A 26,560-nucleotide genomic window follows, 5' to 3' on the forward strand; every position below is an offset into this window, starting at 1 on the left:
TAACTTTCCAACCCAAGTATCAAAATGCACCCAAGTGTATCGGGAACCCAACCAATTATGCACACAAGTTCTAAATGACCATCCGGACCTCTCGGAATCAATGGATTTTCGAAAAAGGTCCGTTTACCCAAAAATCAACTTTGAGTCAACCATTTATCGCTTTAAGCCTAATTTTCACAAAAAGTCACCCGAATCAAATCTAACCACTCCGGGAAGCATTTCAACAGCTCCTTCGGGTCAAAAGTGAGCTAACCAAGCTCGGGAAAGGATCAAAAGCGTCGGAGATGCAATAACAACCAAACGGGTCGTTACAACGATGAAAATAATTTACCCAAGTCTTGCTTTTATATTCTCCAATTTTTCCAATCAAAATAAGACCAAAATAGCCCCATATTTTCAGATTTACAAATCTGTCCACTTTTTGCACTTCTAACCATTTTTCTCATTTCTTCAATTTGGCCTTCTTTTTTTTTGAGTATTTGTTTTTCATTTGATTTCTTCCCGGTCACTTCTAAATCACATAAAACCTGTAAAATGGAAGTAAACGACATTAAATACACTATCTTCTCAATTAAACATAGCAATAATCTAAGATTAAAGAAGAGATAAGTTGAAAAAATACCAACTTATCACATTGCCACATCATTATTTTGCCTCTATCGACATGCCGTGTGATAAATTTTTTATTAAAAAAATCATATTGATATAACCTATATTTTAATAATAAAAAGTTCAAAAAATATTAAACCTATATTTGCAAAGTGTATTCTCTTTAACCATAGGGACATCTCAACAAAATTGGGAGACCTAAAGCCACATGTTAACGGAAGGCCTTTAGCTTTGCTTAGAAAAATGATAGAAACTTTGTATATTATTTTTATTTGAAGTCTATTTCCTATCTTTTTAAGATGCAAAGTTATTAATATTTCTTATAATCAATTCTTATAACAATTCTATTTCAATTGACAAATAGTTAATTTATAATTAAATCTTTGTTAAGAGATTGTTGATCTTAGGTAAGATTTTATCAAATTTAGTTTCGAAAACTTCTTTCTATAGAGAAAACTGTTATATGGATTGTTAACACTATTTTATACGCAATATAGATATTTGCAAAATAATAAAGTCTTTTATCTTATTGAGTTTATTGATTAGAGATTTTTTTTCTACTAACACTTTTAATTTAGAAATGTGTCTAAACCATCAATATTAGAGTGCCTACATATTGTTGTGGTTTAAGAAATTTTCAAGCAATGTTTTCAGAGGCTTTTTTTTGGGGCAAGTCCCGAGGCAGAGTGTACCAAAAACGCTTCAGGGCACAAATGAAAGGCATAGATCCATAGGGCGTAAGTTCAGGGTGCAAAGCGTAAGCCCCGGGCGTAAAGGCGTATGCCCGGGGCGTTAAATTTGATTTTTACTGTTTTAAAAGTATTTTTGCTCTAAATTATGGTTTTTATTATTGATATAATGATATTTATACTTCATGTTATCATGTTGCAATGATTCTTCCTAAAATATATAAATAAAGAAAACAACTTTCATACAAAATAACACTGCCATAAATAGTTTTTTTTTTATGATTATGCCTGAAATTGATATGATAGATATTTCATATAGCACTATGTTCCTGATGCAACTTTATTCATATTTTGTCATTGCTCTTACACTTTTTTCCCTTCTCCTTCTTTGAATATATAAATAAAAGTCAGTGCAAATATTAGTTAAGGTTGGGAAGGACTAATAGATCTAGAGATTGATAATGAAGTGGATGAAGATTTCATTTTAAAGATTATCTAGGCTATTATCATTTTTTGTGTTGTTACTTTTCTCAAATAATATTTATAATAATTTTTTTTATATTATTGTGATTTATTTGAATTTATTTTTAGAATTTTAATGAACACTTTCCTTTTGCTTATTTTTTTAGTAATAAAATTATAAAATTGAAGATACGAGAGACATACGCCCCATAGATCTATGGGACTTACGCCCGGTGTCTCGGGGCTGACGCCTCGCCCCTGCTGCTTAAAACGCCTTGTCCCACGCCCGCGCCTCTTAAAACACTGCTTTCAAGGCTAGGACAATAATTTTTCAGATTCTCATCATCTAATATCTCTATTCTTTTACCACTTAATAGAAAATCGAAAATACTTTCATATGCTTCGAATTGTTCAAATATATTTTTACTAAACAACAAACTTTTTTACATTAAATACTCAAACTTTTTAAAAGAACAATCACACACACAGATATATATATATATATATATATATATATATATATATATATATATATATAAACAGGACAAAGGCCCGCTGACATGGCATCACATAATCACAAGATTTGTATTTATCTATTTTATCATTTTCTTTTAGATTCTCCTTTACATTTTAATACGTTTAATGAAAGAGAAACTCACCACCCTCTTGCCAAAACGTTACCACTTTAAAACTTATTCCTGAAATGTTGCCACATTAACAGAAAGGTTCTAATTCAACCTCTTACCTCTTTATTACACATTTATTGCTTTTCCAATTCCCCAAAAAAACTACCTCCTTTGCTGAAACGGTTCACTTCTTTCTTTGTGCATTAGTTTTCTTCTCTCTCTCTTCTTTTAAGTTCCATTTTCCATCCTCATTAAACATATACATTTTCCCTTCCATTACTCTCTTTATACGTAACTATCTTTTAATTATTCTTTATCCCTCATTGGCTCACTCTTTTATGTGATGGTTTGCATACACAAGCATAATATTCTGTCTGTTAATCTAGCTTAATTCTTGCATTTGTTTTTAGAAATCCAAACATTTGTATTGTGTGATATAACAAGTGTTGCATAGATTTCACAAATACATGCTAACATTTACTTGGTAGCTTTTCAGGTTATAAAGGCAGATATTCGGGCGCCAGGAAAAAGCGGATAAGACAACTGAAGAAGGTGAGATAGAGATGCTCTAGATATAAACGGCATAAATTTATGTATTTAATTATATTAGATAGTATATTTATTTATATGTAATCAAAAATTGTTATAAAGGAAAATTAAAAGAAGAAAAGGGAGAATTTATCTTAGTGATAGAGGAAGTAACAAGTTAGGGGGGAGAAGAAAAGAGGAACACAAGAAAAATGGGGGAAAATAAGTTACGTACAATTCTTTCTCTTTTTCATCTAATTTGTCAAAACAAAGGAGATTCTCTCAGTGACCGAGGAACCAGAGGGAGAGAAAGGAGAAAAAAAAGGAAAGAAAGAGAAATAAACTGGGAAAAAGATTTTTTTTTTTTTTAAGCAATTCCACTAGGCTTTGGGGCCTAGGGCTATTTTATTAAATTTTCAAAAACACAAGCAAAATTCTTTACAAATGTGGCCAAAATGGCTTAAAAATGCAAAAAACTAGACTAATAGGCATCCTAGGGTAAACAGACCCAACATGCTACTATCTAATGTCAAAGATATAAATAAGACTAAACTACAACTCATGCAGCCTTGTCCTCTCTACATACCTTGTGTGTATCAAAACTGCATGGTGTATATTTGTGGTATATTCTGGTATATCTGCCTGGGAAATCCTGAATATAGGCCACTCTTCATTGCTGAACCTTGTATATGACATGAGAATCAAAATGGGATGAAGGACCATGCAATATGCAGCTAATATACCACAACATACATGAAGTACACTGCAGTCTATCTGATGGCCACTTATTACACAATTATATAGTGTCCCATCAGTCTTTCCAGCTCTAACTTTGTGTTCCTGAATGATGTGTCTCTCTTATACTTATCACTACAAGATCCATATATTAACAAATTCTCTGCAGATTGAGCACAAGGTGCTAATACCACTACATAAAAACCTGTCAACATACAAATCTTGAATGATGTACCACATTCTAACAAAGACACCTGATAATTGTTGATGACCTACACTTGTTTGAATAACTTTGCTTTTGAGGTGCAACAATTTGACTGTCTCAATATCATTTCCTGTGCCCATAGGATCAATGAAACAGGTGAAAAATAGTTTTTGAACCAAGCAGGTATCATATCTTCTCTATGGCCAGGATCAATGATACACAACCAGTCTATATATCTTGTGATCCTGGTGCAGACCATGTCCCATAAATGCAGCCTCCAAGTGAACTTGTAACCTGCAAAATAGAACACAAGATTAGTAGAAAAAAAAATCTTTATACTCTCTTCCGTGTGGATTTGAGTATAAAGACCACCATTTCTCCATTTGACCATACCATCCTCCATACTCCTCAGTACCTCCTTTTTGTTCTGATCCTTAAGTAGGGGCATATCAACTTATCACTATTAAGAATCTTCCTCCCTTTTGTGTCAAGTTCTGCAAATCCATTAGCTGTCACCTCACCAAAATCAAGAGCAACATTGTCTAGATGATCTGCAAGCTGATTGCCTTCCCTCATTATATGCAGAACTTCAACTTCAGCATTGTCTATAATCTCAAGCAATTCTTCTACCACATATGCAATGTTCCATGGTGGCCTCCATTCCCTATCCACTATCTTCTTCATCATCATTGAGTCTGTTTCCAATATAAAGGAATACATATGCTTGGAAAGATAGAATTTAGCAGCTTCCAACAGTGCTATGGCTTCAGATTCTGTGTTAGTAGCCTCTCCTATTTCCTTTGCTCTAGCATACACCAAGTCACCTAGACTATCTCTAACACAAAAAGCATAGCTACTTCTACCAGGATTTCCCCTGGTTGCACCATCAGAGTTACATTTCCACCACCCTTCATGAGGCAATTTCACCAAACCTGAGTGACCTGAAGTTTTGGCTTAAATTGCTCCAAAATTCTGAGAATATCTGGCCACTTAAGTGGCACATTCTTAATGCCAGGTTTCCTAATTTTCACTAACTTCTGAATGTCAGCTGATGCTTGATATAGCACCCTTGCATTTGATACCTTGTTCTTGTGTTTGTCTCCATTTCTTTTCTTCCATAGCTGCCAAATAATGATAGAAGGCCTTCGCATAGTACAAATTGCTTTCATCCTTGATATAATATCTATTGTCCACCATGTCATAATGACTTGATGCAGTTGCATTCCTACAATGTTCAGAACTGCAGCATGAGAAAAATAAGTCCAAAGAGTTTGTGCAATCTCACACCTTAAGAAGATATGTGGAACAGTCTCTTCTTTAGGATCAGTAGGACAGCACAAACACTTTGATGGGAGATTATAAACCCAACTCTTCACCACATCATCCAATGGTACTTTTAGATGCCAAACTCTCCACATGGTAAAAGCAATTTTGAAAGGCAACCCCTTGACCCATATTTTATTATACACCTCCTGCTTCTGACCCCTACTCCTCACAAGATCCCATGCAGATTTAACTGTGAGTTCTTCATTTGACTCTAGCACCCCCAAGGTGTATCCAGTACACCCTCTCTAGCAGGTAGTTTGATGTCATTAATGATGAAATCTGCTAGTTCCTCAGGTAAGTGATTTCTCAATGCAGCTTCATCCTATCTTCTTTAAACAACCACATCACTCACATTCTGAATATCTTCATTGCAATAAAAATCAGGTGAGGTTAGAAAGTATAATGGCCCTGCTCCAGTCCAATTGTCAAACCAAAACAATGAGGAACCCATCCTCAATTGCCACCATATGTGATGATCCATGTGATCTCTAGCTTCAAGCATTTTCCTCCACAGCAATGAACCTTGTTTCCATGGTACCAGCACCTGATTATTCTTCTTAAGATATTTGTTTCCCATATATGCACTCCATAGTGAAGGCTTGGTTCTGAAGTTCCACTATATCTTGGCAAATAATGCCAATGACATGTCATACAAGGATCTAAAAGCAAGGCCACCTTCATCTTGAGGTAGACAAACTGTATGCCATTTAGTCCAATGCCTTCTCCTTTCCTCCTCAAAATTGCTCCAAAAGAATTGAGCAAACATCTTATGTAGTTTTTCAACCACAAAAGATGGAGTATATATGGCAGACAGTAAGTGCATGGGCATAGCCTGCAATACATGTTTCAACAGGACTGCTTTACCACCAAAAGAGAGCATTCTCCCTTTCCATCCTTGCAGCTTGTCCCTTATTCTTTTAAGAAGTTCTGAATAGAATGACATCTTAGCCTTGCTATAATATATAGGACAACCAAGATATATAATAGGAAAAGCTTGCCTATTAATACTAGTTATCCATTCCACCCTCACAAACCATGATTCATCAACCCCGTCATGCAAGTACACATCACTTTTATCTCTATTAATCAGTTGTCCTGATGCAGTCTCATAATCAACCAGTACCTTCATAATCATTCTCAAGGACATATCACAAGCTGATGCAAATATAATAGTGTTATCTGCATAGCATAAGTGATTTATCCTTGGACTCCACTTTGGCAAACCAAATCCACAAAACCAAAGATCATGATGCAATGAATTCAAAGCCCTTGAAAGAACTTCGTAGCTAGAATGAACAAAGTAGGTGATAGAGGATCACCTTGTTTAACCCCCCTACTAGAGTGGAAAAATCCATGTGGTTGTCCATGGATCAATACAAAATACCAATTGTTGGCAACCAACTCCCAAATGTGTCCAATGAATTTCTCAGCAAATCCCATTTTCCTCATTAAGAGTCAAAAAAAACCTGACAAAACTATCATAGGCTTTTGTCATGTCCAATTCATTACTACATTAGGCACTGCTCGCTTGTTACTTCTTTTATTTCTCAACCTCATATCTCTGATAATCTCCTGAGTTAAAAGAATGTTCTCAACTATACTTCTTCCTTTTACAAAACTTGTTTGATTTGGAGATATCAAGTCAGTTAATAGAGTGGCAAGCCTGTTATGAACCACTCTTGAAAACACCTTGTTGATGAAGTTACTAAGGCTGATTGGCCTCATATCACCAAAAGTCTGCACATCTTTTTTCTTGGGCAACAATACCAGGTTAGTGTGAGTCACATACCTTGGTAGTTCTCTGCCTTGAAAAAAAGAAAGCACCATCCTGAATATGTCTTCACCTACCACATCCCAACAGGTTTGGAAAAACAAACCTGTATAACCATCAGGATCTCCAGCACTTGTAGGATTTAAACCTAATACAGCTTCCTTTAATTCTTGTTTGCATGGCATTTTGACCAACATCTAGTTTTGATCTGCTGTTATCATGGAATCAACATGTTGTAGGATATCAAATGATGTTGAATGTGTAGCCTCATAGAATTGATCCTGGTAGAATCTAACAGCCTCAGCAGTAATTTCTTAATCATTTTCCAACCAGACCCCATTAACATCTTGAATTCTTCTGAGTTGCAGCAGCTTTCTTCTACCATTTACATGAGCATGAAAAAATTTGGAATTTTTGTCCCCATCCTGAAACCATGACATACCGGCCTTTTGTTTCCAATATCTTCTTCAACTGCTAAGACCTGTGTGTATTCAACATTGACTTTCATGAGCTTTTCCCTGTGAACAAAAGAAGGATTTGCCTCAAACATAGCCTCATGAGCCTTAACTACCTCTTCCATGTTTGTCACCTTCTGGAAAAAATCTCCATAAGTTGATCTACTCCATGCAGACAAAACCTTTCTCATATTCTTCAGTCCTGTATTAAATCTCCAAAAAGAATTGCCTTCAACTTCAATATTCCAATTTGCCTTAATAATGTCCATGAAAGATTCATGTTTGGTCGAGAAATCAGAAATTTGAATGATTTTCTAAATTGTGGCACTTCTCTATTAAAATCAAGGAGCATAGGAGAATGATCTGATCCATTCTTGATCAAGTGACTCACCTCCAAACCTGGATATGCTTCTTGCAATTCAAAACTGCCTAAACACCTATCCAACCTCTTAAAAATACAATCAGCCCCACCTCTCCCATTCCACCATGTAAAAATGCTTCCTTTATAGCCTAAATCTGTCAAATTGCAACTCTAAATACAATACCTAAAATCCTCAACCTCAGATAGTGATACTAGTAAGCCACCATACTTCTCCTCCTCATCAACCACTACATTGAAGTCACCTCCCACAAGCCATGGAGTTGTCATATCAGAAGCCAAATAAGTCAATGAGTCCCACAACTCTATTCTATCATTCCTGTCACACTTTGCATATACAAGTGTAACCACCAACTCAATGTCAAGATTCCAATTGAAAAGCCTCAAAGTAAGCTGTTGTACACTGTCAATGAGAACAGTAACCTGATACTCTTCATCTACAAAAGCCCATATCTTGCCAGAGATATTTGCAATAGCAGTTTCAAGACCAAGTCTTCTCCTATATGATTCCATTTTATAAGCTTGTTGGAAAGGTTCCATCAAGCCAATAAGGAAAAAATGATGTTTGTTATGCATTGTCAAAAGCCTCCTAAAGGCTTTTTTAGTATTTACTGACCTTATATTCCAAATTAGTGCATTCATGATCACTAATTATTGGATTTAGATACAGTTCTCCTTGTACTCACCCCACGAAACTGAGATGCAGTATTTTCCTTTCCAGCCTTCTTCCTTCCTTTACCAATCACCTTTGCAACTTGTTTAGGTGATAGATCACCTTCTCTTGCTGCATTTATGAAATTTTGAGTTGTGGATTCCTCATCAAGATCAATTTGCCCTTCCTCAGCTCTACTACTTGGTACAACCACCTAAAGTCCTCCTTTATCATTTTGTGAGTATATAACTTGAATTTGATTCTTTTTAGATGAATCAGCTTTATGCTGCACCACTTGTTGTTTGTTCTGCATCAATTTACCACCTGATCCAACTTGTCTTTTATCAGGAGGTTTATTATGCTTCTTAGAATCTGCCTGATTACCCTTTTGAATTACATGACTAGCTGACACATCATGCACTTTATTAGGAGTAACCGTCCCATCTTCAACTCTATTTTCAATAGTTTTCTCTTTTGATGTATCATTTGCACCCCATGCTGAAGGTATAAAGTTTACCAATTCTTCATTATTCATCACCTTTTCAAACAACAGATTTATTTCCTGAGATGAAGTAATGGATGCAATAGAAGGGCTCTTCTCAGCAATTTTGTCATCTGATAGCACAACATCCTCTTCCATCTCATCACTCCACAACTTCTTTTCTCCACTATTGTTATATGTACATGGCACAGTTACACCAGCTTGATAAACCACCACCCATTGTTGTGTCTTGATAGGTGATCTATTCTTTTTTGCTGGAGTATAAGTTGGTGCCTTGACATTGAGAGGCTTTATAGCCTGATTAAGTACCTCATCAAACTCCTTAGTTGTTGAAGCAATCATAGGTGCTAATTGCTGTACAGAAGTCTGATTTATCTCATTCACTCCCTTCTCCATTTGTCAATCATTACCCTGCTTAGCATTTGCTACTACCTGTTGATCTACAGATTGAACTGTATTACTACTTTGCACCATATTATCATGCTTTGTCCCATCTGCTAATACCATTTGTTTGTTTGCATCAATCTCTACATTGACCACCTCAATTACTTCTTCTTCCTCTCCAATCTCACCATCTTCTAATGCTGCAAACTTGTTGGTAGTTTCCACATCTTTAGCCATAATACCTTCTGAGTTTAGCACCTGTTTTCCATTAGTTTTAGCAGCTGTTGTTGCAGCAGCTTGATTTTGCTCCTTATTTCCTTCATTCACATCATTCTTTTTTTTATTCTTTCCTCTATACAGGTCACTAATATCACCAACAATTTTACCACTAGGCAGCACCTTAATCACATGCTTATATCTATGATTAGGTCTTGCATGCCTAGGGTTTGCATGGCTAGGGTTTGGCTCCTGCACAATTTTATTCTTCTCATCTACCTCCTTATCCTTATTTGTCTCCTGAATTTCCTGCACTTTGACGCCACTTTCTTTAACTTCATCATCTCCTTCTTCTTTTTCTGGTAATAACTCTGGGTGAATCTTCCAACAAGTATTTTCATCATGACCTTGTAACTTGCAATTCTTGCAATACTTAGGCATAAAATCATAGTTAATTTTCACCCATTTAGATTTCACAACACCAGTCTTTACATTAACAACTTGCAATTGAACCCTCTTAGGATGAGTAGCCAACAAGTCTACCTCCACTTGTACCCTTGCATAGCTTGGCCTAGTCTTGTTCCTTGTAGCCAAATCCAACATTAAAGGCTTTCCCACAGATGATGCCATAGAAAATAACTGAGACTTTCCATAGTAGTTAGGTTCTAAGGTTGGAAACGATATCCATGCAATGGCAGTTGAAGTCTCTTCCTCAGGATCAAACCAAGGATCCCACTTCAATGTGCGCATGGGATGATACAATTGAGGTTCTTTAATACAAAAACTTGGCTTGGATAATAGATTAACATAATCTTCAAACAATGTACATCTAATCAAAATATGTCTATTGCACAGAAAACCTATAGTTGCTTCTGCCTTTAATTCACATTGATTAGCCAAATTATCACGTAGAAATTGTAGTTCAGGCAAACCATACGTCAACTTGCCTATCACTGCATATTGAAGTCCCTCTTGTTTAATCATGCAATCAATTTCCTTCATCGTATATTGAAGTGTAGGCTCCCCATGCACGTACACTATGTTTTTCATTGGAATATCTATAGCAGCCAAAGTAGAAGCCTCATTGGCATTCAAAGTAGTTGGTTTAAATATTTTGGCAAAATCCAAAGGCTGTTTTGGATCGTTGGTTGTTTGTGTGGTTTTTGTAGGTTGTTGTGGTGGTGGCACAGCCTCAGGATTAGGCTGCACGATGGCCTGGGAGGCCATTAATGGCCTTTGAAGCTCCAAACCCTAATCCAAGTCACCTATCACCAGGAGAGAGAAGATTCACTCATGAAAGAGAAATTGTGTGCTTTTTCATTTTTATTTCTTGAAAATGTGAATGACTAATCTTTATTTGCGGAAAAAAGAAATTATTACTTACTTTCTTTCTCTTTTTTTACCTAATCTGTCAAAACTTTTTACTTATTCTCTTTTTCATTTTTAAAATCTCCTCCCTTTCCTTATTTAGAAAAAAAAAATGGACGATAAGGTTAGATGGAGATGCTCCGGGTGTAAACTGCATAAAATGGTGCGTTTAATTATATGAGATACTTCATAATTCTCCGAAGATAATGGCTAACACAAATTTGTTAAGGATGAATAGGATCAAAGTTTTGTCATGTATGTGTTTCTTTATTAGTAATATTTGTTACTTTTATCAACAAAAATGTTTGTTACCAAATGATTGTACAATGTAAAAATATAAGTATTCATCGTTGTAGTCACAATGTCATTTTTGTTTCTTCGGCCTTCAAACAAATATTTCTTGAAATTGATTAAGAAATCTTTAAATTATTAATTTGTTTTTATGACTGCGTAAAGCGCGGGCATATTCACTGGTTGATAGATAAATATAACAACAGTAAAAAGTGAGGCCTCTGAAAATTTGGGACCTTAAGACCTTGCTTCACTCCGATTTTTTTTTTTATTTTTTTTATGTTTTTATGGAATAGAAGGGTGAGGATGAGAATTAAATGTCTACAAACTGAGTTCATATAAATCAACTGCTAATATATATACAAAGAGAGCAAATTTATCATCAAAGGCAATTCAATTTAAATTTTTCTGCTAATAAGGAGTGTTTGTTAACTACTTAACAAGTAACCTAATAGTGTAAATATATCTTTTTTATGGAAAGAGGATTAATGATGGGAACTTTATCGATCAAGATTTGGAATGCAATTGTGAGAAGCGATACACCAGAACTAACAACTCTTCCACCAGTATTGCCTCAGGGCCTATCCGAAATAGCAGATTCAGAAGGTACAAGCGAGATATAATCGGGATTTCCCACTTAATACCATGTTTATAGCAATATTAGAGTTTTTCTCTTGCAACTTCCAACTTCCTGCTATGAACATTCTATTAAATGGTGAAAATTCTGATAATGTTGCGCTTTTACCCTCTGAATTTACTATACTTCTAGATGGGCCCTAAGGCAGTATTGGGGGAAGAATTCTTTGGTTCTGGTGGATCTCTCCTCACCTTTGCATTCCAGATTTTGATCAAATAAATTTCCCTCTGTGAAGTTTTCTCTTGGATCGGTTGCTACCATCAACAATTTAATATCTCCATTCGTGATTAAATTACCCTCCCTAGACTCCATTTGTGAGATTTCTTTAAGTATGTTGTTGTACTATCAATAAGATCAAGGCTTCTCTTTTATCTGATACTTCATTATTAATAGACTGTAAGTATATGATAGAGAGAGGAGAGAATGCAATGGAGGGGTGGAAAATTAGGGAACAAAGAAGGGGTTTTATAGTTGGTGTAAGATTTTCTTACAAGATAAATTGGGAATCTTGTAAACAACCTTCTATGTATATTGGATTACACTAGATTTGACAGAAATTTAACTTTATACCAAAAACTATCAATTTTAAAAACCTACCAAAAATGTAATCTTAGTAACAAAATAAATATCACATAGGTAAATAAATTATTATTATTAGTTTTTTTATATTAGTATTTTTGTTTAGATGTTCATACATTGCATTTGAAAATGCGCTAAATAGCTTAATGAGTCTATTAGGAACTAGTAGTATTTATTATGAAGTGCTTCTACATTCCCACGTAATTCTATTAGTCCTTGTGAGCTTAAATAACTTAATAAATTTATTAGGAATTAATAGTATTTAATTACTATGAAGTGCTTTTACATTTCAGTACATTAATGCTAAAGGGACCATTTATTCTTTGGGTATAAAAATCCATCAAAATTACATGAGTCTATTTGTTTATCAACTCTTAATCTTAATTAGGTCTTTCCCGCTTTGACATTTTTTTGCTGAATAAGAATGCATTAAATTAAAGACTGAAATTTAAATGTAATGATCGAAAAGATGCAATCCCTAAATTATCCTAGCGTAAAATAAAAGAAATGAATGGTGGAGGATAGTTCCAAAAGAAGTCTGTTTCTTCAGTTGGTAATTGCGGTGCATGTTCCCTTGCAAACTGTGCTAGCTGGTTTATGACATAATTTCCACTTTAACTTATAGATAGGTAGAGATATAATAATTTGTTATATTTACATTCAACAAGTGTTTAACACACTTGCTTTCCTAATTTGAATATTTACTTTATATCTCTGTATAATCAGTGAATTTTAATTGTACACATATTTTAATCAGACCTTAGTCAACTTATTAGTCAATTATCTATGGATAAGTCGATTATAAAATTTTAATTAGGTCATAATTCAAAAGTTGGAGTTCAATCTTACTAGATTAGCAATATAACTTAGGCATGCATGAATCCATGACTTCACAACAAAAGAGTGATATACAAGCCAAGTAGATCATGGTACTTGTAAACGCAATGTCCAACTAGAATAGAAAATATAACCAATTTAAAATATAATGGCGCAGATACAAAAGTGTGCGACCATCTCATCTAAAAGCTTAAGCCGTTAGACAGTGGGTACTTTTAATACTTGATTATACTCTCAATACGCCCCTCACGTCAAACACGTGGGAATTCTTTTTAATAAGGGTGGCGGTGAGATTCGATCCTAGAAATTTGTCTACTCTAATCCATACGAAGAAATAGATCTTGAGCCTAACTCAACTCTAAAAGCTAGCTCTCATTTAAAACCTTAAGTTGTTAGAGAAATCACACTTATAATACTTGATTATATTCTCAACAATAAATACAGTGAAACACATACAAAATATAACCATGTCGTAGCAAGCCAGCAACAGTTGTCCTTACAATTAAAATGTGTGATAGGCTTGGATTCCGACAACTGAAAGAGAAGTTGGCATTTGATTCCTTCGTACAGAAAGTTTAAGCAAGTCCTGAGACACTTGTAATCTTTTTCTCTTTTTTCTTTTGATAAAAAAAAAAAGAAAAAAAGAAAAAAGAAACACTTGTACCTGACAACATAAAGGTGGATGAAAAAAAGTTTAACTTCAATACATCGAAAACGTCATTTTTCTAACATTATCAAGTCATTTAAAAGGTAAATTAAGATAATTAACTTTTATAGTAATAAGTGGAATTAGAAAAATAAAATATATTAACATTCTATTTCAAGTTAATTATAACACGGATAGCGATTACACTTACAGTTCTACTAGAAACATAGGTCCCTCAATTCAGTGAAAAATTTGTGCTATAAAACATAATTTTCCCATTCCATTTCCAATGAACCAGTTCACTAAAAAATGCATGTTGGGAAACAAGTTCCCGTTGAAATGATGGGAAACTTCCTAATTTTTTCTTGTAAACACTACTCCCTCCGGATCAAAAAGTGTATCCACTTAGCTTTTTTTTATTGGGTAAAAAAAAAATGTATCCACTTATCAAATTAAGAAAGAATTAACCTTGTTTTCCAAATTTGCCCCTATTAAGTGTAATGTGATCAAATCTCAATACCTATTTAATGACGGGCAGTTTAGTCAAATTACCTATTTTTTTCTAGTAATTATTATTTTCTTAAGAGGGGTGCAAATGGCTAAGTGGACACTCTTTTTGATCCGAAGGGAGTACTATTGTCACACCCTAATTTTCGATAGGGTATGATGGGCACCCGACCCTTACCTAGGGCCGAGCGAACCCGCTGACTAACGTAACACTCATAACCATACTGGGCCCACAAAACATAACATACGCACGAAATGAAAATTTTTCAGAAAACAAACATGCCTTTCGTCTTTTTTTTCAAACCAAATAAAATCTGCAATCGTATGAAAACTGTAATATAAGGCATACAGTGCTTCGGCTTATATAGCCGCTTGCCAAACACATCGGTAGCATAATGCATACAAACACACCGGCTTACGTAGCCGCTTACAAAACAGACCCGACATATCATACAATCGACACGGTCTGCAAAGTCTCTATCATAACTTCGAACACCTTACAAAGCACTCTGACTCGGCAGCACTCCGGAGGAAATGGAGCTCGCCAATCCAGCTGGAGCATCTTCTGCTAACATCACCTACTCACCGTGGGTACCGCGTGGCATGAAACGCAGCCCCCGAAGAAAGGGGGTCAGTACGAAATATGTACTGAGCATGTGAAGCATAGCATACATCAAACGAGGCCACAACCAAAGTAGGGAGTACAGAAAGTAAAGTCGTAATAACCCAACCACCCAAGTACTTACATCTGACACACAAATCATACATACTCATACCGAACGCATCATAATCTGTCACATGGAATGACATTAACCGATGTGGGATTTGCCTCATCATCGGTGATCAAACTCATCATATCGTCATACATCATCACATATCGAATACGGTCCTTAGGACCGTACGTACGAACGTGGTCGCCACCCTATCCGGCGCCACAACACAAGATAACACCGAAGTTTCAAATCTCCGTATCCCCGAACACAACACATCGTCACAACACATCATAAGCCATATCAAAGATAACTCCATAAACGGAACCTACCTATGGCGAGGTCTCGGGAACCGTAACACAAGATAACACCGAGTATATCATAGTGCGCACGATCATATACGGCCCGGATCCCATGAAAGAGGTAAATACGTAACGCACGAGCGCATCGTAAGTAACCACACGCATATCGGACATCATCACGGACTCAACCGAATGATCAAAACGAACCCTCTTTTTGAAAATCCAAAACCATAGTCAAATCAATTTTTCCCCGAATCTCGCTCGGGACATATCAAGCCGAACTTCAGAAACCGTTATTACGTACCAAAATCATGGGTATAAAATTCTTATTTCTAACTCGACAGAAAAATGAATAATCATAGTGAAGAAAATATTAAATTTTTCGAAAAATCCATAAAGGTAGCATAGAAAGGCCGCGGGCCCCACGGACGGGTGCCGACCCCCGTCCGAGCCCGACTACGAGGGGTAGGGGAGAGTGATGTCTTATGAACTTACATATTATGTTTTGGGGCGTTTCGAGGTCGTATGTAAAAAGTTACGGACGTTCGTAGTTTCGAAGTCGTTTAGAAACAAGTCTCTTTTGAAAACAAAATTCTTTTGAAAATAGAACTCTTTTGAAACCTTAAAAGTTTAATCCTACAAAAGACATAAGGGTCATAACTCAACCGCGTGAAAGATACGAACATCAAGGAACTTATACGAATCGCTTACACAATATTTCAAACTCAACCATATCAAAGACATACAAACCACAGCCTGACCATACTAAGGATGCCAACAGCACAAGCAAATACGATTCACAAATATATTCGAAATTTACGAATAGAATTTCCCCGAGGTACATATCATGTTATACCTTAATTCCGTCTAAGACATGCCAAAAAGAAGAGAAGGGTAAGCTTCACATACCCGGTTTGCTTCCTAGGCTAATCCAAACTCAAACTACGTTTCAAAATCTACAATTACATCAATAGGCATCGAACATTAGCCATAAGCGTCGAAGAATTTAATTCCAAACCACTACTTTTTTCTACGAATTTTGGGCAGCACTCCCCTATAACTTGGACGCCCGAGAATTTAACTCGGCCAAATCGTCAACAACAATACCAACAACCATTTCAAACAACATCAATAAGTAATTTCAAACGCATTCTAACACTAACAAGTCATTTCCACATACTTCGACAACATTCCAATTATATTCAACTTAACTACATATTTCCAAACTAATATCAACGATCGCATATTCGAATAACGATTCAAACCTTTCAAACACAAATCAATAACATTTCCCGCAATCCACAAAATTGTTCAAAACAACCCAACCAAAACATAAGGCAACCCGGAACCTTCCAAGTCCAAGGAAATATCAACAACGCATTTCTTCCTTTCAAATTCATCAACTATACCAACAATTCACACATTGACAACATTATTATCATAAATTTAAGAACACTATATTCAATTCACTTTAACTTCTAAAACAACTTCCCGACAACTACAACTTGAACTAGAATTATCAAACTTCCATTTCTCATCATAGATTCCATTGTAACAACAACCAAAATACTTAAGAAAATTGATTCATCCCTTTCCATACTATACCACAACCACACGGCCTCAACATATAGTCCATATTTTTCATGAATTTCCCTCATTCCTACACACCACAACATACACAACCATACATAATCATATAAAAGAAGATTAAATTCTTACCCTTTTCCAACTTTTCCACTTGCCAAAAGAAGCTCTTTCTTGCCATGATATTTATACCACTTTGTAGAGAATCTTGAACTTAGTAGGAATACAAACAAATTATAATTTTGAATCAAAGTTGAAGGCTTCAAGATTTCTCTTTTTTTTTCTCTTCTTTCTTGCTGAAATTTCTGGAAATTTGTGGAGCTGAAATAAAATGAAGTTTCTGTCCCTTTTAAGAAACTGCCAACGTCGGTTTACGTAGCTACGATCGTAGCGGTACTGTAGCAGTACCGCGGGGAATATTTTGCGTCGACGACAGTTCAGTTTGTAACGTCTATAATTCTCTACTCCGATGTCCTATCAATGAACGGTTTGTTGCATTACAAACTAGACTCGACGAACTTCATTTTAGGCTTTTAAAACACCTTAAAACTCCACATATACTATGAGATATGCGCATCCATAGTTGACTTAAAAATTCGCCCAGCATTTCCCCAAATTTTCGTCGAACTTATTTTCTTCGATTTACTCGATCTCGAAATATTCCGACGCACAAAATGCGGGATATAACAACTATTTAGGTTTTTCCCATCGATATTCAGTGGGAAATAGCCAATGAACATTTTCCAGTGGGAAAATACAGATTTTAGTAGTGTGACAATGAATATAAGTTAAACTAGTAAATATGCCCGCGCTACGCGCGATGCATTTGTCATTTTGCAAATCGCAGTTGCTAATAATTTTTCCATTTCTATGTCTAACTCCCGAAAAAAAGTTAGCTTGTCGCTATTTCAATAGTTCCTTCATTGTAATTTTGTAAGTAGCTATTACCATAAGCAAACTCTTTTCAAAGTTATCTCATCAAGTGTAAAAAAAATAGATACAAAAGATATCGTATTCAGTTTCGGGTGTACTACATTCAGTAATGAGTATAACATACAAGGATGTGAAGAAACACTCACAATTTGTCTTCCTTGACCAATAAAAAAAAGCACTATGTTTGTAGATCAGATATGAAAAACTACAATCTGAACTATATAAATTAAAGAAAAACTGTATCTTTTTTAACCGCCATCCCAAATACACCACAAGGAAGATATAACAACAACCAGATCAATCGGCTGCAGAACAAATTAGCACGACCATGATTATGAAATGGCGCAAAGAGATGTGCTAATACATAAAATAAACAAAGATAACTCAAATCTTAAGTTTGGAGTTCTATAATCAATGAAAAAGCATAGACATGAAAAGAGTAGCCTTCAAAAATGAGACTGAAACCTCCATAACTTTTATTACTTCTTACAATTTCTAATCCTGAATCAACAGGTAAATTATCATTGAGATTGGAGTCTCTTCTTTCATGAATTTTAAGGCAAGTGGATATTCTTGAAGAGAATGAGCAAATCTCAGGAGCATATCTATATAACCCATGTCTCTCTTGTAAAGAATACATGTAGACCACCATAATCAATTATATTTTCTGACCACCCATGGATATCTCTGGATATAAGATCCTGTGCACTAAAATCGGATTAACAGCAAACATTATACATAGCAGCCATAAGCATCAGAAAGTAAAAAAATAGATATTCAGGGGTTGTATAGCTCGTACATGCATAAAATAATTCATTAGAGAAATCACCTATTATAAATTCAACAAATTGTTGGGCAATATAAGAGCTCAAGCTTGCACGATGTAAATGGAACCTTATGGCACATCAGAAGGAAAATGTATCAAGATCTTATCAAATATCATCATCAACCAAAGATGAAACCTGCAATTCAAGCACCAAAAGAAATATCCACAGAAGAAAATATAAATATTTAAAATTACACTCTCAAGATTCAAGAGGAAATACAAAAATATCAAACTTAAAAACGTTCAACAGAACTACTCGCAGCTATATATGTGAGTTTAGGAAAGATATTGTCACACTAAATAACACAGAACATCTGTAACGACTCGTTTGGTCATTTAGCATTTTTGAACTCGTTTTCGCTAAGATACCCTTTTCGTAGTTTTAAAAGATATTCTTGGCTTGCGGGAATATGTGGTACGGTTATATAATTGACGGGTAAATTTTATAATTTATCTATGTACTATGTGTGAATAGTTTATTCATAGGAATTTTATTTGCACTTATATAAGATACAAGTTGATAAATAAATATTTGACGGTGTGACTATATTTTATACAAGTGGCTAGGTGAGTAAGTAAATTATGGAAATTATTGGGCTAAGTTATAGGGCTTAACCCACCTCTTATGACCCATATATATTAGAAGCCTAGGGTTTAAAAATAATTCATTTACTTTGGGCATGACAAATAAAGAAAAATAGAAACAGTTTGGCACAACTGGGGAAGAAAACCACTGACGGGCTCCTCTTCGTGCACTAACAGTTGCACAGGCATCAGGTAGGTTCCATTTTCATAGTGTTCTAATATTTACTTTATGCCCGATCATTAGGCTATAATTGTGCCAATGATGAGATGATGAGGGCTATGATTTGGGGCTAATGATTGTAGCTATGATGGGTAGACTTAATAATTAAGTAATGACTGTGGGTATTGATGAAGTACTGATAGTGGTTAATTATGGGAATATGTAGCTTTAATGGGTAAAATGTTAATGGAAGCAAAAAGGTTTTGCATGGTTGGGTTTCGGATGTCACTGTTTTCACCTAAATTAATTTTCGATTTTTCTCTTTTGTTCATCATGTGCACGTAAATTTTTTTTTCTTTTCTTTTCTTTCTTTCATATTGGTTGGGTGTAAATGAATTCAAAAGGTTTTTGGTAAGGTACTGGATTCATAGGCAAATAGTGGTTCTAAGCTCTTGGTTCTGAAATTCTCATAAATCCATCACGGTAAAGTTTCAATTTTGATATGTTGAGTCTATATGATTGAATATTAAGAGTATTAGGATATATGAATACCTTCAAATTCATAGTATTTGAATTGTGGAAAGTTAGGTTTTTGCCCGAAGTTAAGGTTTTCGGAGTAATTAAAGGTTTCGAGTCATAGTTTTAAGAATTAAGAATTTATGATTTGAGAGTCTATTTATGAATAAAATTGAAATTGAAAATTTTGTTTTAAAATATATGACCCTTAGGTAATGGGCAAAATGATTTTTAAAGAAAATTCCAATTTTGCCCTTCTCGGCTCGAGGTCACTTTTCGGGGGTGCTTTTGGATTCCGAATATCAGCATAACAATATGGGTGCTTTAGATTCGTATTCTAATGTAAATCGCATATTTGACAGATTTCGATCACTCAGAGGCTCTACGCAAAGGAAAGATATTGGTTTGATCGTTTGTGGCACCCGTTCGGCATTGAGGTAGGTTACGGTCTACTTTAGTTAGACTCTGATTAGAGAATCGTATGTAGTTGTAGAAAGTGACGGGGATAGCATATAGGCTTTCGGGCATGGAGTGGAGGTGGATTCCAATTAGGTTGGCTCTGTGTCGAATTTGTTATGTGGGCTTGTTGCCATATGTGTAATTTTTTTGTGATTATCACCTGTTGTATCTCTGTTACATACTAGCTCACTCGTCATATGAAAAGGAATGGTAACATTATATGACTTGTATTTGTTGATTGTATATTGGTGATATTGTTGAGACCGATATCATGCATGACATGCTTTCCATATTATTCTTGTGATGATGGTGAGCTAAGTGATTGAGAGACCCGAGGTTTTTGCCGGAGATTGAGAGTGAAGAGAGACTCCGAGGTCCTTGCCGGAGATTGAGAGTGATTGAAAGCCTCCGAGGTTTCTGCCGGAGAGCACGAGTGGTACATGGACTTCGCGGGTCCCCCATGGGTCATGACTTTGAGGCACTGCCCTTAGCATGTGTGTACGAGAGTGGAGTGAGAGAGGTGACTGTTGCATTGTATTGCATTCACTCACTCATAGATTCGACTGATCATCTGGTTAATTATATTTGTTTTGGTTGATTTCATGATTCCTTTACACTCTACTTGTATATTATATGTGACCATACCTGTTGCTCTATGTGCTACTTGTTAGTTTCCACTTCGTCATGCGTTATCTAATCATTGTCGGCCTATGATACTTACCGGTACTAGTGTTGTACTGATACTACTCTTCGCACTTTTTGTTGAGTGCGAGTACGATCCGAGCTCCGGTTCACACCCCGTGGGCGATACGCGAGGGTGACATCTTTCGAATTCGGGGTGAGCTACTTGGTCATCGTGGCCCCTAAAGGACCTCTCTTATTTAATTCTCGTTTTCGTATTCAACGGACGTATGTAGCCTTCGGTGTTTTCGTACTTTTATTCCATACTATGTTAGCGCTCTTGTACCCTTTGACCAGCTTTTGGGGTTGTCGTGACATTTCTAGTTATGATAAGTATTTAAGACGTGATAAGTTACTCTTATTTAATTTTTCACTTAATTAACTTGCTATTAGTAATGTGGTTCGCCTACTTGGAGGGATAGTGTAGGTGCCACCACGACTCGCGGGTGGGTCGTGACAAGTTGGTATCAGAGCTTTAGGTTAATTGGTCTAATGAGTATAAGAGCAATGTCTAGTAGAGTCTTGCGGATTGGTACGTAGACGTCCGTACCCATCCTCGAGAGGCTATAGGACATTTAGGAAACACTCCACTTCTTTTTCTCTTTTCGTGCTAGTTCAATCCGATTGGTATCTGGTTCATTCTGTCCGTGCGAGATTGTTCAGATTGGTATCTTAACCTCATTTCTATGTTCTCTCATAGATGGTGAGGACGCGATCGACCGCCACTTGGAGGCCGGGGAGCCTCGCACTGCGCACCGCGCTCGCACCCGCACGCGCGCATCCATACCGCGTGCCCGGCCGGTGTCCGGTGGGCGGGGCAGGGGACGTGGCAGAGGACGTGGCAGGGGCAGAGGCCGTGCAGCTAATCCAGATAGGAACCAAGCACCAGCACCTGCTCAGGACCCTGACAGAGAGTTGACTCCGGAGCTTGACGACATTCCGGAGGAGGAGATTAGGGCTGCTGAGGCACAGCCTGGGGTCGCTCGCTACTCCCGATTTTCGAGGTTGTGTTTCGAGTGTTGGGGTACTTTGACGGTTTGGCTCGGGCGGGCATGATTCCGGTTGCTCGGATGGCTCGGAGACTAGAGTGGGAGGTCATACTCCGTACTACGGTTGCTCCGGGATTTCGGACATCGAGGGTATTGCGCCGCGAGCGGTGGCTCCCGTATTGATGCTACTCCGGCTTCGATTTTGCTCTAAGGCCTATGGATGGGCCGGTGTTGACCGATGAGGAGCGAAAATTATTCGAGGGATTTTACCAAAATGTCTCCTCCTTGGTTCTATGGTACTCCCAGGGAGGATGCGTATGAGTTATTGTTGCTTCTGCATGAGATGCTTCGTAAGTTGGGTGTAGTGGAGTCTCACGGGATCGATTATGTTTCTTTCCGTTAGTTGGGGATGCAGCCGGTGGTGGAGATCGTACATGGAGTGTCGGCCGTTGGGTCGCTACCTTTGACGGGACCCGATTCTACCGAGGGTGTTCTGGAGAAGTATGTCCCTCGTACGAGAGACAACGGGGAAGGATGAGTTTTCGACATTGGAGCAATGGGGTAGGTCGGTTGCGGAGTATGGAGACCGTATTTCTTGCTTTGTCCCGTTATGCGACGGCATTACTTACAGAGAGGTCGAGAGTGAGAGGAGATTTGTGAAGGGTTTGGACCTTAAAGCTTGGCCGGCGACACTACGGTTGGAGGCACGGGGGCCTCATTTTAGTCGGTAGTAGAGCATGCGGGAGGGTTGAGTCGGAGATGGGTCGGGCACGTAGTGGGGGTGGCAAGAAAGCTCGTAGATTTGACGGTTTCGAGTCCTATTAGAGGTGGGGGACACCATGATAGGGTTCGTTATCATCCCTACAGCCGCCCCATCCAGTCATCACTATAGGCTTTAGCAGGTGGTTCTTCAGGTTATAGCGGGCACGGTTACGGCGAGACTTCCGAGGTTCTTACTCTCGACCCGGACCGCGGAGGGTATTCTCGGTTCTTCTATGACGGTTCGGCGCCCTGGCCGGAGAGCATGTTTCGAGTGTGGTGAGACGGGGCATTACGCGAGAGATTGTCCTAGATCCGAGCGAGGGTTCCGGAGTTCGGACATCTAGGCCTCCAACCTCACTGTGCCGGCTAGAGGAGGAGGATATTCTAGTAGAGGGTTCGCGATTTGGGTAGGGGTGGCCGTCACCCTTGCGGATGTGGTCGTCGGGCGGGTAAGGGCGGCCTCGGTCGGTGAGAGGAGAATCTCGGGGCCGGTAGAGGTGGTCGTGGAGGCAACACGGTCGAGGGGAGGACGTGCCCATTTCTATGCTTTTCCGGGTAGACCGCAGGCCGGGGCCTCGTACGATTATCACGGTATTATTTCGGTTTGTCACCGATCGACCGTCTTATTTGATGGGGTTCTACTTTCTCTTATGTGTCCACTAATTTCTCTATGGGTCCGGATATGCTTTGTGATATGCTTGATGTACCTATTCGCGTCTACTCATCGGAGATTGCAGCGATAGTAGATCGGGTCTATAGGTCTTGTGTGGTCACGTTTATGGGGTATGATACTTGGGTAGACTTGGTTATTTTGGATATGGTGGATTTTGATATTATTTTGGGCATGGACCGGCTATGTCCCCTATCATACTATTTTAACTATCACGCCAAGAAACGGTCACGTTAGCCATGCAGGTATTCGCGGTTAGAGTGGAAGGTACTCCTAGTCCGAGCCTAAGAAGATCATATTATTTCTTCGGGAAAAACAGTTAGTGGATAAGGGATGTTTAGCATATTTGGCTCATATTCGGGATACTAGTGCGGATACTCCTTCCCTGGAGTCAGTACCAGTTGTTTGTGAGTTCTCATAGGTTTTCCCCACGTATACGCCGGGTATGCGCGATCGGGATATTGACTTTGCGTTGACTTGGAGCCGTGCACCCGACCTATTTCTATTCCACCCTATCGGATAGCTCGGCAGAGTCGAGAGAGTTAAAGGAGCGAGTTGCAAGACTTGTTGAGCAAAGGATTTATTAGGCCCGGTGTTTCTCCTCGGGGTGCTCTGTTCGGTTCGTGAAGAAGAAAGATGGTACCGTACGGATGTGTATCGATTATCGGCAATTGAACAAGGTTACAATCGAAATAAGTATCCGATACCTTGCATTGATGACTTATTTGACCCTAGACTTCGGGGTGCATCGATCTTTTCTAAGATTTATTTGAGGTCGAGCTATCATCGAGTTGAAGATTCGAGCGGAGGATATTTCGAAGACCGCTTTTAGGACCCGTTATGGTCATTATGAGTTCTTGGTGATGTCTTTCGGGCTTACTAATGCCCACTTGAAAGCATTCATGGATTTGATGAATGGGATCTTCAAGCCTTACTTGGATTCGTTCGTGATCGTGTTTATTGATGACATCTTGGTGTACTCTCGAGTAAGGAAGATCGGAGAAGCTGAGGATCGTGCTCGGCTTGTTGAAGAGAAGAAATTGTATGCCAAGTTTTCCAAGTGTGAGTTCGCTCGGTTCCGTGGCATTTTTGGGACACGTTGTGTCCAAGGATGGGATTATGGTTGATCCCAAGAAGATTGAGGCAAGTTAGAGATTGGGCCGGGCCTACTTGAGCGAGATTCGGAGCTTCGTGGGCCTTGCGAGTTATTATCGCCGATTTGTGAAGGGGTTTTCATCTATTGCTTCCCATTTAACTAGGTTGACTCAGAAGAATGTGCCTTTCCGGTGGTCCGATGAGTGTGAAGAGAGCTTTCAAAAGCTCAAGGCTTTATTGACTTCGGCCCCGATTTTAGCTTTACCTGTGGAGGGAAAGGACTTTACTGTTTATTGTGATGCTTCTCGGATTGGCTTGGGTTGTGTGCTGATGCAAGAGGGCAGGGTGATCGCATACGCTTCGAGATAGTTGAAGGCTCATGAGAAGAACTACCCCACTCATGATTTAGAGTTGGCTGCAGTAGTCTTCGCTTTGAAAATTTGGAGGCATTACTTGTATGGAGTCCATTTTGAGGTGTTCACGGATCATCGTAGTCTTCAGCATGTGTTTAATCAGCGGGATCTAAATTCGAGGCAACGTAGATGGATGGAGTTGCTTAAGGATTATGATATCACCATTCTTTATCATCCAGGAAAGGCTAATGTGGTAGCTGATGCGTTGAGCCGAAAGGCAGTGAGTATGGGTAGCTTGGCGCGTTTGATTGTGGAAGAGCGTCCTTTAGCTATGGAGGTTCAGTGTTTGGCTAATAGTATGGTGAGACTTGATATTTCAGAACCTAGTAAGGTTAAAGCTTGTGTAGATGCGAGGTCGTCTCTTTTGGAGCAGATTAGGGCCCAGCAGTTTGAGGATGTGAAACTGTGCAAGATTCGGGATACAGTGCTAAGTGGAGAAGCTAAGGAGGCTATTCTTGATGATGAGGGGCGCATTTGCGTTCCTAGGGTTGGTGGTTTGATTAAGTTGATTTTGGAGGAGGCTCATAGTTCCGTGGTATTCCATTCATCGGGTGCAACGAAGATGTATCGTGATTTGAGGCAACACTATTGGTGGGGTAGGATGAAGAGAGACATTGTAGAGTTTGTTGCCCGGTGTTCGAATGTCGGCGGGTTAAGTATGAACACCGCAGACCAGGTGGTGTGCTTCAGAAGATGCCCATTCCCGAGTGGAAGTGGGAGAGGATTGCTATGGATTTCGTGGTTGGTCTTCCGAAGACTTTGGGCAAGTTTGATTCGATTTGGGTTATTGTGGATAGGCTGACTAAATCTGCATATTTCATTCCGCTTCAGATTACTTATAATGCAGAGAAGTTGGCCAGGATTTACATTCGAGAGATAGTGTGATTGCATGGGGTTCTATTTCCATCATTTCCGACGGAGGCACTCGGTTTACTTCCCATTTACGGAGGACTTTGCGAGAGGTGGGAACTCGGTTAGATCTTAGCACCGCATTCCACCCGCGGACGGATGGTCGATCAGAAAGGACTATTCGGTGCTTGAGGATATGTTGAGGGCTTGTGTTATTGATTTTGGTGGTCATTGGGACAAATTCTTACCCTTGGCGAGTTCGCGTACAACAATAGCTACCATTCCAGTCTTGATATGGCACTATTTGAGGCCTTATATGGTAGAAGGTGTCATTCTCCTGTTGGTATGTTTGATGCATTTGAGGTTCGACCTTGGGGTCGGATTTGCTAAGAGAGTCCTTGGATAAGGTGAAGCTTATTCGGGGAAAAGCTTCACGGCGACTCGAGTAGGCAGAAGGAGTATGTTGACCGGAAGGTTCGTGATATGGAGTTCATGGTTGGTGAGCAGGTCTTATTAAAGGTTTCACCCATGAAGGGTGTGATGCGATTTGGGAAGAAAGGCAAGTTAAGCCCGAGGTTTATTGGCCCTTTTGAGATTCTTCGTCGTGTTGGCGAGGTGGCAT

At 38.2% G+C, this 26,560-nt stretch overlaps 2 protein-coding genes across 2 annotated transcripts; both read right to left on the bottom strand.

Moving 5' to 3' along the window:
• Window positions 1-3,702: 3,702 nt before the first annotated feature.
• On the bottom strand, window positions 3,703-5,757 carry LOC132048767 (uncharacterized). Its single transcript, XM_059439454.1, has 6 exons — window positions 5,533-5,757; window positions 4,782-5,425; window positions 4,270-4,728; window positions 4,111-4,148; window positions 3,904-3,984; window positions 3,703-3,854 (listed from the first exon to the last, which is right to left on the bottom strand). The coding sequence occupies exons 1-6, from the start codon at window positions 5,755-5,757 to the stop codon at window positions 3,703-3,705; spliced, it is 1,599 nt and encodes a 532-aa protein (XP_059295437.1).
• Window positions 5,758-5,796: 39 nt separating this feature from the next.
• On the bottom strand, window positions 5,797-6,620 carry LOC132048768 (uncharacterized). Its single transcript, XM_059439455.1, has 2 exons — window positions 6,565-6,620; window positions 5,797-6,466 (listed from the first exon to the last, which is right to left on the bottom strand). The coding sequence occupies exons 1-2, from the start codon at window positions 6,618-6,620 to the stop codon at window positions 5,797-5,799; spliced, it is 726 nt and encodes a 241-aa protein (XP_059295438.1).
• Between the last annotated feature and the right edge of the window lie 19,940 nt (window positions 6,621-26,560).

The sequence above is a fragment of the Lycium ferocissimum genome, chromosome 3 (assembly GCF_029784015.1).
Source record: "Lycium ferocissimum isolate CSIRO_LF1 chromosome 3, AGI_CSIRO_Lferr_CH_V1, whole genome shotgun sequence".
In the NCBI taxonomy this organism is placed as follows: Eukaryota; Viridiplantae; Streptophyta; class Magnoliopsida; order Solanales; family Solanaceae; genus Lycium; species Lycium ferocissimum.

Coding starts and splice junctions, on each gene's coding strand:
- LOC132048768 (XM_059439455.1), bottom strand. CDS start 6,620: ATGGGATTTGCTGAGAAATTCATTGGACACATTTGGGAGTTGGTTGCC. Junction 6,467..6,564: donor GAGTTGGTTGCCAACAATTG/GTATTTTGTATT, acceptor TGTTCATTCTAG/CTACGAAGTTCTTTCAAGGG.
- LOC132048767 (XM_059439454.1), bottom strand. CDS start 5,757: ATGGGAAACAAATATCTTAAGAAGAATAATCAGGTGCTGGTACCATGG. Junction 5,426..5,532: donor GCAATGAAGATATTCAGAAT/GTGAGTGATGTG, acceptor ACTACCTGCTAG/AGAGGGTGTACTGGATACAC. Junction 3,855..3,903: donor AGGTCATCAACAATTATCAG/GTGTCTTTGTTA, acceptor GTATGTTGACAG/GTTTTTATGTAGTGGTATTA.